The sequence below is a fragment of the Copidosoma floridanum genome, unplaced genomic scaffold (genome assembly GCF_036245765.1).
Source record: "Copidosoma floridanum isolate Cflo_tuat_1 unplaced genomic scaffold, Cflo_Japanese_pri ptg000030l, whole genome shotgun sequence".
Classification (NCBI taxonomy): Eukaryota; Metazoa; Arthropoda; class Insecta; order Hymenoptera; family Encyrtidae; genus Copidosoma; species Copidosoma floridanum.
The window spans coordinates 15,496,912-15,507,135 of NW_028321907.1; the positions used below are offsets into that span (position 1 = coordinate 15,496,912).

Here is a 10,224-nt window from a genome sequence, read left to right on the forward strand (position 1 = left end):
GTGTAAAATATATACCATGACTTCAGAAAAGTATAAGTAGTAACGATGCCTCAACGTATTTATTTTTGTATATAACTTATACAGATTTTTTATGGAAAATCAAACTCATAATGAAGTGACTAAAGGCTAATAAAAAACAAAGAAAAGAGACAATACATTTTTTAGTTTCATTTTTGTATTAAGAATCGAATAAATTTTTCATTTTTTTATTTATAAATGTCAATAACCATTAGTGAAAAAGTAATTTGGTCAACTGAAAAGACCTTCGATGTTAAGAGGTTTGTGACCCGAATCTACCGGTTATCGGGCAAACGCTTTGTCCGTGAAATTAAAGAGGAAAAATACGAGAGAAAAAAAATTAATCATGTCTATTTCATACATCACTCTACACATGATTTGACTGTATCGACTTGCAACTAATTATCACCACAACATTTTAAAAGAATTTCCTGTCAGAATTTTTTATAGAAATTGTGGTTCTACATTTTTAATACCAAACATATATATCAATTATACGTAAATCAAAATTTGATGTATATAATGGCGTGGAGCCATGTATCGTTTGCTACCCAAACTGGAATGCTCCGCTACCGTACCACTTATCAGTTTATTTGATTAACGACATTATAAAGATGTTTAAAATTTTTATAAATATTGGATAACCTACTTGAGAACAGTAACTTATTTGTAAAATTTTTATTATTTTTGAATGTAATTTAAGCTTTATGACCAAATCAATTGAAATTAGTAGTTTTCGTCGGATAAGTGCCATCGTCTCTGGGCTTATTTTGCGGCACGAGGGACCTGAGAAGCAGGGTCCGAGGGACGTAAGGTAGCCGTGGAGTGATGGCGCTTATGTGGCGAATCCTATTTTTCCTACCGAGGGCACACCAGCCTCTCAAAAACGCCCGAGGTAGGAAAAATTCATTATCCCTTGCACATTTGCTGACCTAATTTATAAATATATTTATAGCACTGTAATGGTGGGGCTAGTGTACTCCCACTGTAATCTACTATTATTTTGGTATATAAGTTCGACACTTTTAGTGGATTGATCAGAGGAAAAGTGTTACTGTCTGAATAAACTTCTGATTATCCAATTTTTAATTCTTTACGATGTATATGTGGATCCTAATGGTACTTACTATTGGCATCAGTTCTATTTCTGCAGTAAGTGAATAAACTATTTGTATTTATTAAAATTTACGCAAGGCTTTCAATATTTATTGACAATGTGATGGCTATTTTACACAGTTTAAAACATTTTTAATGGTTCGTTTTATTTTCAGGAACCAATAGTACTAGTAAGGAGTATATCTAAAACACAAAAATTCTGTTACATAGAATCTGGATTTAATTACGGTAATAACTTATGATTTTCCAAAAATTTTACTAACTTGTTGTTTAAATTCTGAAAGACAATTATGTCATCGAGGGTTTGATTTGTGATTTGAATTTTTTTTCGTTTTTTTAGGCAAATTAGAAAAAATCAAGAAGTTTCGTCTCTTTCCATCTGATGAGAGTTACAAGTGTTACATAGGCTGTTTTTGTACTAAAAAGAAATATGTAAGCTAAAATCCTTATTTTGTTTTTTAATTTAAAAACCATTTCATATTAACAATGAATTATTTTAAATGAAGCCGATGCCAGATACGAGAGTCATGAATGAAAAAATCATGTGGGATGCTCTAAATCGATCACTCCCTCAAAAAACAGTTAATAATGCCATGGCCAGCTGTAAAAATGTGACAGGTACGTAAGCTTAATCTTTTTAAAGATTAATCATTATGCACATACATCCAGACCGTAAACCATTAAAATTGTATGTACTCCATACTTAGTAGAACTCAGTCTTTCACATTTGCCATCAAACTTTAATTAAAATATATTTCAAATTCTTTCAATTTCTGCAACAGAATTTGACGATTAGTTCTTTGAAAAAAAAGAAATTTCTGATTTATAGTTCAACTTGCTGAATTTAATTTAAAATATGTTAAATCTTTTTCAGTGACTGAAGATATATGCGAAACAGGAGAGAAATTGGTTGATTGCTTCATAAAACAAGGAATTACTCTCGCAGATTTTATGGGGTACATTGAAGAGGATAAATTGTAGTTATGTATTTTAATAAATTCATCACATTATTTCAAGAAAAAGTAATTGTCTATTTGACTGTTATTTAAAATATGTTTTAATAAAATAAAACAAAAGGAAGTTCATAATTCAATAAATAATTTATTAAACGCTAAATTTAGTATTTATTGATGTAAATATTTATCAAGAAATATCACTTTACGGTTTATATGTAAATATAGTTGTACCTACATGGAGAAAACTTTTTCCATGATCTAGCATACAGAAGTATAATTTAATAGTAATGTGTGTTACTGGAGTGGTTCTATGGACGCTAATAGCTGCATCTATCCCTAATGCTGATGACTTGTAGGCGTGGCACACGCTAATGTATACCTTTTAGCGGATGTGTATTCACTGCAACCCTGACATTTCTGGCTTTGACGTAAACTTTTACAGTGCACAGGTACGCGTGTCGGTAGTAAAGATATTTTTTTATCTCAGTGTTGATAATGTTTTGGCACGTTGAGAGTGTACGGGAGAGTTCAGGGATTCGAGCTAGCTTGAACACAGCGTGTAGGCTAACTTGGATCTCCAGCGTTCCAAAAAAAAAAAATGTACCTTTCCCACGTGCCCTGGCTTTTTTCTGCTCGGCTCAAAAACTAAATTCCATTAGCTCGATTTGTTTGCTATTCATTAAAATGGCAAATGGAAAAGGAAATTTCAATTTGCATATTAAAAGCATATCCTCTGTCCACTGAATTTTTCACCCTTTGGGTTTCGCAGTGACTTCACGAGTTTCCGCACGGAACTTTGCGCGGAGTTGGGAAAACAATGCAGACGCACTTCGGTTCGCTCGAAAGTTACGGCTTGGCGCTTCATGAAAATCTTTGCTCTGAAAAATGAGTTTTCAAAGTACCGCACGTAACCGACTCCTCGGCCAGTTTTGACGTAAAATTAATAAAAATTAAAAATCGAGCTGAACGTTAGTAGTACAAAAAATAAGTACTCATAAGGCATCAAAGGCACTTACTCGTAAATACGTCATTCGTAATTTGATTACCTTCGCAAAAGTGGAAAAGTGAATTTTGGACGTACCCAGTACATAAACCATGGGTCCTACTGCATTGCAAGTGAAAACTGTGCCAAATAACACTGCTCTTACCGTCGTCGTAAATACAAGAAAAAAGCACGGCTGTCTCTCCTCCATAAACCCATAAAACATCGAGATGAGCTTCGTTCGATCGAAAAAGGTTCGAGAGAGACAGAGAGAGAGAGAGAGAGAGACAAATCGAAACAAAAGTAAACGAAGCGAGAAATCGCGCGCGTGGCAAAACCAAGTTTTGTGTGCCTGTATGTGTTGGTGTGCGTTTCGAACGATCACGTCTTCTCCCTATCCCACCCCATCCTTACTCACTTGGGTGGCGCTATTTTTCACACTCGCTCTTCTCATACGTGTCGTGTGTGTATGCTCGTAAAAGACTGCGGATACGGGTGGCTTGTTAAAGTTTATCGGCTGCCTAGGACAAGTCGCCGTATACATACATAAATGCACATGGCATACAAACCAGGATGAGCGCTGAAATTCGTTTATTTATTTATTTATTTTCCTACAAGCTTTTTTTTTTTTTTTTTTTTTTTTAAGAAGACATTTTACTGCAGTCAGACACGGAAAGACAGAGACAGAGAAAGAGAGTTTGGCACTGTTTGTTAATTTATCTAATTGGTTGGTCTAGCAACCTTAGAATGTAGTCAGTTCTTCTTGTAGAATGAGCAAAGCAGTTGCGCTATAATTTAGAGAGAACAGCACACATGATAAAGGTCAAAAAAGATCTTGAAAAAATATACTTTTCAAATTGTCGTTTTGAAACTCTTTCAACAACTTTGGAGACGTGAAAAGTTTTAACTGGAAAGCTTCTTTTGAAATCTTTTTAACACGTTTCTTAGTTTTTTTTTTTTTTTTTTTATTAATTATAAAGTTTGTCATTTTAAAGATTATTTGAAACAGTTTTACTTTTACTTATTTAATTTTGTACACAACGAGTAGATATTAATAAATGAAAACGTTTCTAAAACATCTACAAAAAATTCTAGTAATAGGAAAATATTTCAAAAAGATGTAAAAAAGTTTTTACTCCTTTACGATGCTCCAAGATCGATAAAAAAAAATTTCAAAATCTACTATTTCAAGGTTTTAAAACATGTTGAGCTTCTTTATGTGGAATAACTAAACATTAGAGTATTCAATGCTGATCATAAGTTATTCGCCAAATTTAAAAATCTAACTAAATATTTTTAATGCAATATTTTTTTTATGTAAAATTATCTTGTTTTCCATAAATACACTCACTTCTTGCGCACAAAAATGAAATACTCTATTGAACTTCTACTTTACAAATGACCATCATCAGGGTGTTGGTTGAAAAGGAAGGGGAGCAATCAATCAAGCGGACGATCTGTATTAGCAATGCTGTAGCTAATTAGCCAAGCAACGGAGGAGATTGTGAAACAACTGCTGCCGGAGCTTAATTGGCGCTTTTTTGCGCAAGCCCGCAGCATAGTTCGCGTGTACCCGATATACCCCCTCCCATTTAACCATCGTTGGTGGAGAGAGGGACGGTATTTAGAGAGACAAACTATGCATAGCCGAGTGTGACTTTCTCTCTCGTCCTCTCTCAATTGGTGTCTAAGGAAAGGACAATTAAATCAGACTCCACTCGGGAATTTTGTCTTTATGTTTATATTTTTAGGTAAACAACATAGGTTCTTAAACTTACTGTAATATAGCATGATTTGTTTCAGTATTTATCACTATGCGATTTTTGAGAAAAATGTCTTAGGGTGCTCTATTTAACAAAAGCTCTCACATGGGAAAATAAGTCTGCAGTCTTTAATAAATTATTGTTATTATTGTTATATATAAAGTTATAGATAACATAAAATTTATATGAATAGTTTAATGATATAAAAAAAACTTTGATTTAAATTTCTGTACCTTTTTCAAGGAATTCCACAGAGCAATTTTACTAAAGATGTTACTAAACTCCACAGCAACTCTATGTGGTTTCTTGAACCTAAAAAATTTTTTTTCGATGTACATTTCTCAAATATTTATTCAATAAACTAGAAAGAAATAAGAAATTACCACTCTCCAATTAATTAATTACTTTTTGACATTTTTATAGTGATTTGTATCTAGAAATTCACTTTCTTTTAGCAATATTGGAAGTTTGAATTTATCACCATTTTTCTTTGACTACTAAATATTAATATTATATCTAAGTTTATGTTTGATTATATCTGTGTCTCTTCCTCCATTCGGTGCATACTTAAATTATTCTTTTTAAGGGACATTTTAAATGTGAAGATTTGTCACGGTTAGATTACTTCGAAATCGCATTAGTTGATAATTTCTTTACGAGGTCTTGGTAACTAAATGGTAGATCGCTTGCCTTTTGTTTAAAAAGCTTGGATTGGAGACTCTATTTCACCACTTTTTAAGAGTAAGAGAAATGATGTGAAGTTGAGACATGTAAAATACATACCCTGACTTCAGAAAATTATAAGTAGTAACGATGCCTCCACGTATTTATTTTTGTATATAACTTATATAGATTTTTTATGGAAAACCATATTCATAATGAAGAGACTAAAAGCTAATAAAAAGCAAAGAAAAGAGACAATACATTTATTAGCTTCATTTTTGTATTTAGAATCGAACAAATTTTTCATTTTTTTATTTATAGATGTCAATAACCATTAGTGAAAAAGTAATTTGGTCAATTGAAAAGACCTTCGATGTTAAGAGGTTTGTGACCCGAATCTACCGGTTATCGGGCAAACGCTTTGTCCGTGAAATTAAAGAGGAGAAATACGAGAGAAAAAAAATTAATCATGTCTATTTCATACATCACTCTACACATGATTTGACTGTATCGACTTGCAACTAATTATCACCACAACATTTTAAAAGAATTTCCTGTCAGAATTTTTTATAGAAATTGTGGTTCTACATTTTTAATACCAAACATATATATCAATTATACGTAAATCAAAATTTGATGTATATAATGGCGTGGAGCCATGTATCGTTTGCTACCCAAACTGGAATGCTCCGCTACCGTACCACTTATCAGTTTATTTGATTAACGACATTATAAAGATGTTTAAAATTTTTATAAATATTGGATAACCTACTTGAGAACAGTAAATTATTTGTAAAATTTTTATAATTTTTGAATGCAATTTCACTTTTATGCCCAAGTCAATTAAAAAATTCATTATCACTGGCACATTTGCTGACCTAATTTATAAATATATTTACAGCACTGTAATGGTGGGGCTAGTGTACTCCCACTGTAATCTACTATTATTTTGGTATATAAATTCGACACTTTTAGTGGATTGATCAGAGGAAAAGTGTTACTGTCTGAATAAACTTCTGACTATCCAATTTTTAATTCTTTACGATGTATATGTGGATCCTAATGGTACTTACTATTGGCATCAGTTCTATTTCTGCAGTAAGTGAATAAACTATTTGTATTTATTAAAATTTACGCAAGGCTTTCAATATTTATTGACAATGTGATGGCTATTATACACAGTTTAAAACATTTTTAATGGTTCGTTTTAATCATAGAAACCAGAAGTACCAATAAAGAGTGTGGCTAATAGACAAAAATTCTGTTACGTAGAATCTGGATTCAATTACGGTAATAACTTGTAATTTAAAAAAAATTTTCAATAACTCTTTATTTCAATTTGTAATTAAGACTTTTTTTTTCATTTACGTTAGACAAATTAGAAAAAATCAAGAAGTGGCGTCTCTTTCCATCCGATATGAGTTACAAGTGTTACGTAGGCTGTTTTTTTACTGAAATGAAATTCGTAAGCGAAAATCCTTATTTTGTTTTTTAATTTGAAAACCATTTTATATTAACAATGAATTATTTTAAATGAAGCCGATGCCAGATACGAGAGTCATGAATGAAAAAATCATGTGGGATGCTCTAAATCGATCACTCCCTCAAAAAAAAGTAAACGAAATCGTCGACAAATGTATAAATGTGCCAGGTACATAAGCTATAACTTTTTTAAGATTAATTATCATACATATTATACGTTCAGGGGGTTATCGTGATATTTCATTTTCCATAGAATTAAAAAAAAAAATTATGAGACATTTATTTTATCACTATATATATATCATATTAAAATTTAAGAGGAACTAGCTTTGTAATTTTGAAAAAAAAATCTTCAAGTTTTTCTGTTATACACGGAATTTTATAGAGCTTTTATGGAGAGGTCGTCGCGAGCTCGCTGCCAAAGATGCTTATTCTCATATAACTCGTTTAATTTTCTATAGATTTTCGTAAAAAACTAATATGCTGAAGCTGACTATGTTAAGAAGCATTGCCCCAAGGCCTAGCTTTATAGTTTATGAGATTTTGTAATGTAAAGTAGCACATTTTGCCCAAAATTTGATGAAAACGAAGCAAACAGATGACTAGACTTGAATCTCGACTTGAACTGCGCATGCACGAGTACATTCACTCATAAAAAATTCATCGTTACGGTAAGAGAAGGATGTACAATCAGCTTAGATCTTGATACACCAAATTTTTAGCGCATATAGTACCACGATAATCCCCTGAAGACCACAAACGTTTGTACTACATACTCTGTACAGTTCTAGTTGATTCTTAAAAAAAAAAAAACTTATTCCTTATTGGACTTGTTAAATCAAATTTCTTTCTGTATTATTCTTCTTCATCATACTTTTTGATTTTTAATCAATTAGCTGCGTAGTCAGTCTGAGCTAATATCTAAGGAAGTCGAATGACGAATAGATCGACTGTAGCCGATGACAATCTTTTAAAGTATGTTAAAAAATTTTCAGTTACTAACGATGTATGCGAAACAGGAGAGAAATTGATCGATTGCTTCATCAAACAAGGAATTACTCTCGCAGATTTTATTGGTTACATTGAAGAGGATATATTATAGTTGTTCATCAAGAAATTTACTATATTATTTAATGAAAAAGTAATTCTCCATTCAACTATTAGTTGAAATACTATTTGATGAAATAAAATTAAATGTATTATTTAATAAATATTTGGTTTATCGTGAAATTTGGTGGTTATTTATGTAAACATTTATAAAGAATATAAAAAATACCCAACGATTTATATACAAAAACAAATTGTGCCTTCATAAGAAAAGCTATCACCATGTTATACTGTACATAAGTAATTTTAATATCAGTGACCGTGAACTTGCCCAGTTTCAAACAATACCTTTACCGACATCTGCAGTGGTATACTGGCTCTCCTGTTTAATTTAATTAAACAATTTTTTTCCCAACGAACAGGAAAAATTGTGCGAGAGCTAGGTAATTTTCTTTAAAATGAAATGTTTTTATGCTTAACAAACTTGTCAGTGTTATTTTGCATTTGCATCAATAAATTTTTTAGAAATTTCGTAAAAAGTCAAGTATGAGTTGGTAATACAATTTTAACGACGTTGCTGAACTTTATCTAATGGAAAAAATCAACAGTGAAAATTTAAGAAAATGTATAAAATCCACACCATGTATACAGCTTGAAAATAAAAAGGAATAACGAAACAATTATTCAAACAAATAATTGTTCCCTGAAATAAAATTCTGTTGAATTAATTTATGTGATTTTGATTACAAGAAGAAAGAGAAGCTAAAGGATATTTAACACATCAATTGTTTCTGATCTGATGCTGCTAAAAGTGATAGAAGGTACCTCATTTTCTATAGACAAAAGGTTTGAAACAGTAATTAATGCGAAACTTTCGTTCCATGAGACAGACGCGTGCAAACATACACACAAGCAATAAAAATAAACTTACCAACAAATCTGTTATCCCCCTCGTGTATAAACGATCAGCGACAGCCGCTAGATAATAAAGCGCCTCGAAGAAGCAGCCACCTGTACGCCAGTTCGCATAACTCTCCAGGCTTATTAAGCGTGATCGAGCGGCCGATTATCGCTCGAGCCTGTAAATCCTTCCCCACCTCCCTTCGACCACCGCTACTCTTGCGATTAGACGGTACAATGCATTATTGGAACCAGCGCTGGCGTTTCCGGGCATCGAGCTCGATTCAATCCGAACCACACACGCGCCTGTACTCTTACACTGCGCGTTGTACGCACGCACGAATGGCTGTTCGATCGGATTGACACTGCTCCGTGGTATACGTTTAATGCATCTCCATCGCCCGTACAACAGTAGATGCGCGATGCACAGCTGTATACTGCTAAGCTATAGACTTTATGCAAGTACAGATGCACCAAACCTATTGATTGATTGGTAATTGGCGCATGTGAAATGATACGCACGGGTAAAAAGAGGAAAAAGAGGTCTTGCTGTCTTGGGTGGAACTCGTCGTATAGTGGGGGTTGGCTCTGTAGCTGGTATTCCGGCTTGAAACTTGCGGAGACATTTTTCTCTGCCGCGAGGTGAGTGCGTCAGTGTGGGGGTAGGCCCTTCGCAAGGTCGACGTCTCCCGAGCTTTTCTCTGTACTTCAAGTTTCATACGATTATGTATTCGCACGGTAGGCAGAGCGTCACTGCGTTTTCTCTGCTCGAGCTGAAAACTCTGACAGACGGCTTGGAATTTGTAAAGGCTGTCGGGCTACTTTTTCGTGAAATAAACGGGCCAAGAGAACTGTCAAAAAGATGAAAAATGTCCGATGAGCCCGTTTTTCCTTAATGGGGTTTGTCGAAAACTGGCGTTTTTCGTTTTGCCAACTCGCTGTTGGAGGCTTTGCGAAGCTGCTGGGTGAAAATTTTCAGGAATGTTTTTCGTAAATTTTACCATAAAATGATATAAAATGTCCCGTTCACAATAAATTGATTGTCTGTATAACGTACAACGTCCGTAACAATTGAGATATCACAACAAAATTAAAGCGTATTTTAACAGTTAGACTTTTCATCAAAAGTTTTATATATTTTTTGGAACGTATTGGATTTTTTTTTTTTATGGCTTTCATAATTAATGAGACTAGCAAAAAAAGGAAATATGGCACTTCTATGATCGTTGAATGAGTTTTAACCTCATTAAATTTCATCACCATTCACAACCAAAAAATCTTATATCTGCAATAATTT

At 33.0% G+C, this 10,224-nt stretch overlaps 2 protein-coding genes across 2 annotated transcripts; both read left to right on the forward strand.

Moving 5' to 3' along the window:
• The first annotated feature begins 1,116 nt into the window (after positions 1-1,116).
• LOC106639654 (general odorant-binding protein 69a) lies at positions 1,117-2,115 on the forward strand. The gene is made up of 5 exons (XM_014353362.3): positions 1,117-1,170; positions 1,290-1,362; positions 1,475-1,566; positions 1,641-1,752; positions 2,009-2,115. The coding sequence occupies exons 1-5, from the start codon at positions 1,117-1,119 to the stop codon at positions 2,113-2,115; spliced, it is 438 nt and encodes a 145-aa protein (XP_014208848.2).
• Positions 2,116-6,483: 4,368 nt separating this feature from the next.
• LOC149373493 (odorant-binding protein 10-like) lies at positions 6,484-8,201 on the forward strand. The gene is made up of 5 exons (XM_089597072.1): positions 6,484-6,596; positions 6,716-6,788; positions 6,872-6,963; positions 7,038-7,149; positions 7,976-8,201. Exons 1-5 carry the CDS (start codon positions 6,543-6,545, stop codon positions 8,080-8,082), a joined length of 438 nt encoding a protein of 145 aa, XP_089453198.1. The 5' UTR covers positions 6,484-6,542; the 3' UTR covers positions 8,083-8,201.
• Positions 8,202-10,224: the final 2,023 nt, after the last annotated feature.

Coding starts and splice junctions, on each gene's coding strand:
- LOC106639654 (XM_014353362.3), top strand. CDS start 1,117: ATGTATATGTGGATCCTAATGGTACTTACTATTGGCATCAGTTCTATT. Junction 1,171..1,289: donor GCATCAGTTCTATTTCTGCA/GTAAGTGAATAA, acceptor TTTTATTTTCAG/GAACCAATAGTACTAGTAAG. Junction 1,363..1,474: donor AGAATCTGGATTTAATTACG/GTAATAACTTAT, acceptor TCGTTTTTTTAG/GCAAATTAGAAAAAATCAAG.
- LOC149373493 (XM_089597072.1), top strand. CDS start 6,543: ATGTATATGTGGATCCTAATGGTACTTACTATTGGCATCAGTTCTATT. Junction 6,789..6,871: donor AGAATCTGGATTCAATTACG/GTAATAACTTGT, acceptor CATTTACGTTAG/ACAAATTAGAAAAAATCAAG. Junction 6,964..7,037: donor TTTTTACTGAAATGAAATTC/GTAAGCGAAAAT, acceptor TTTTAAATGAAG/CCGATGCCAGATACGAGAGT.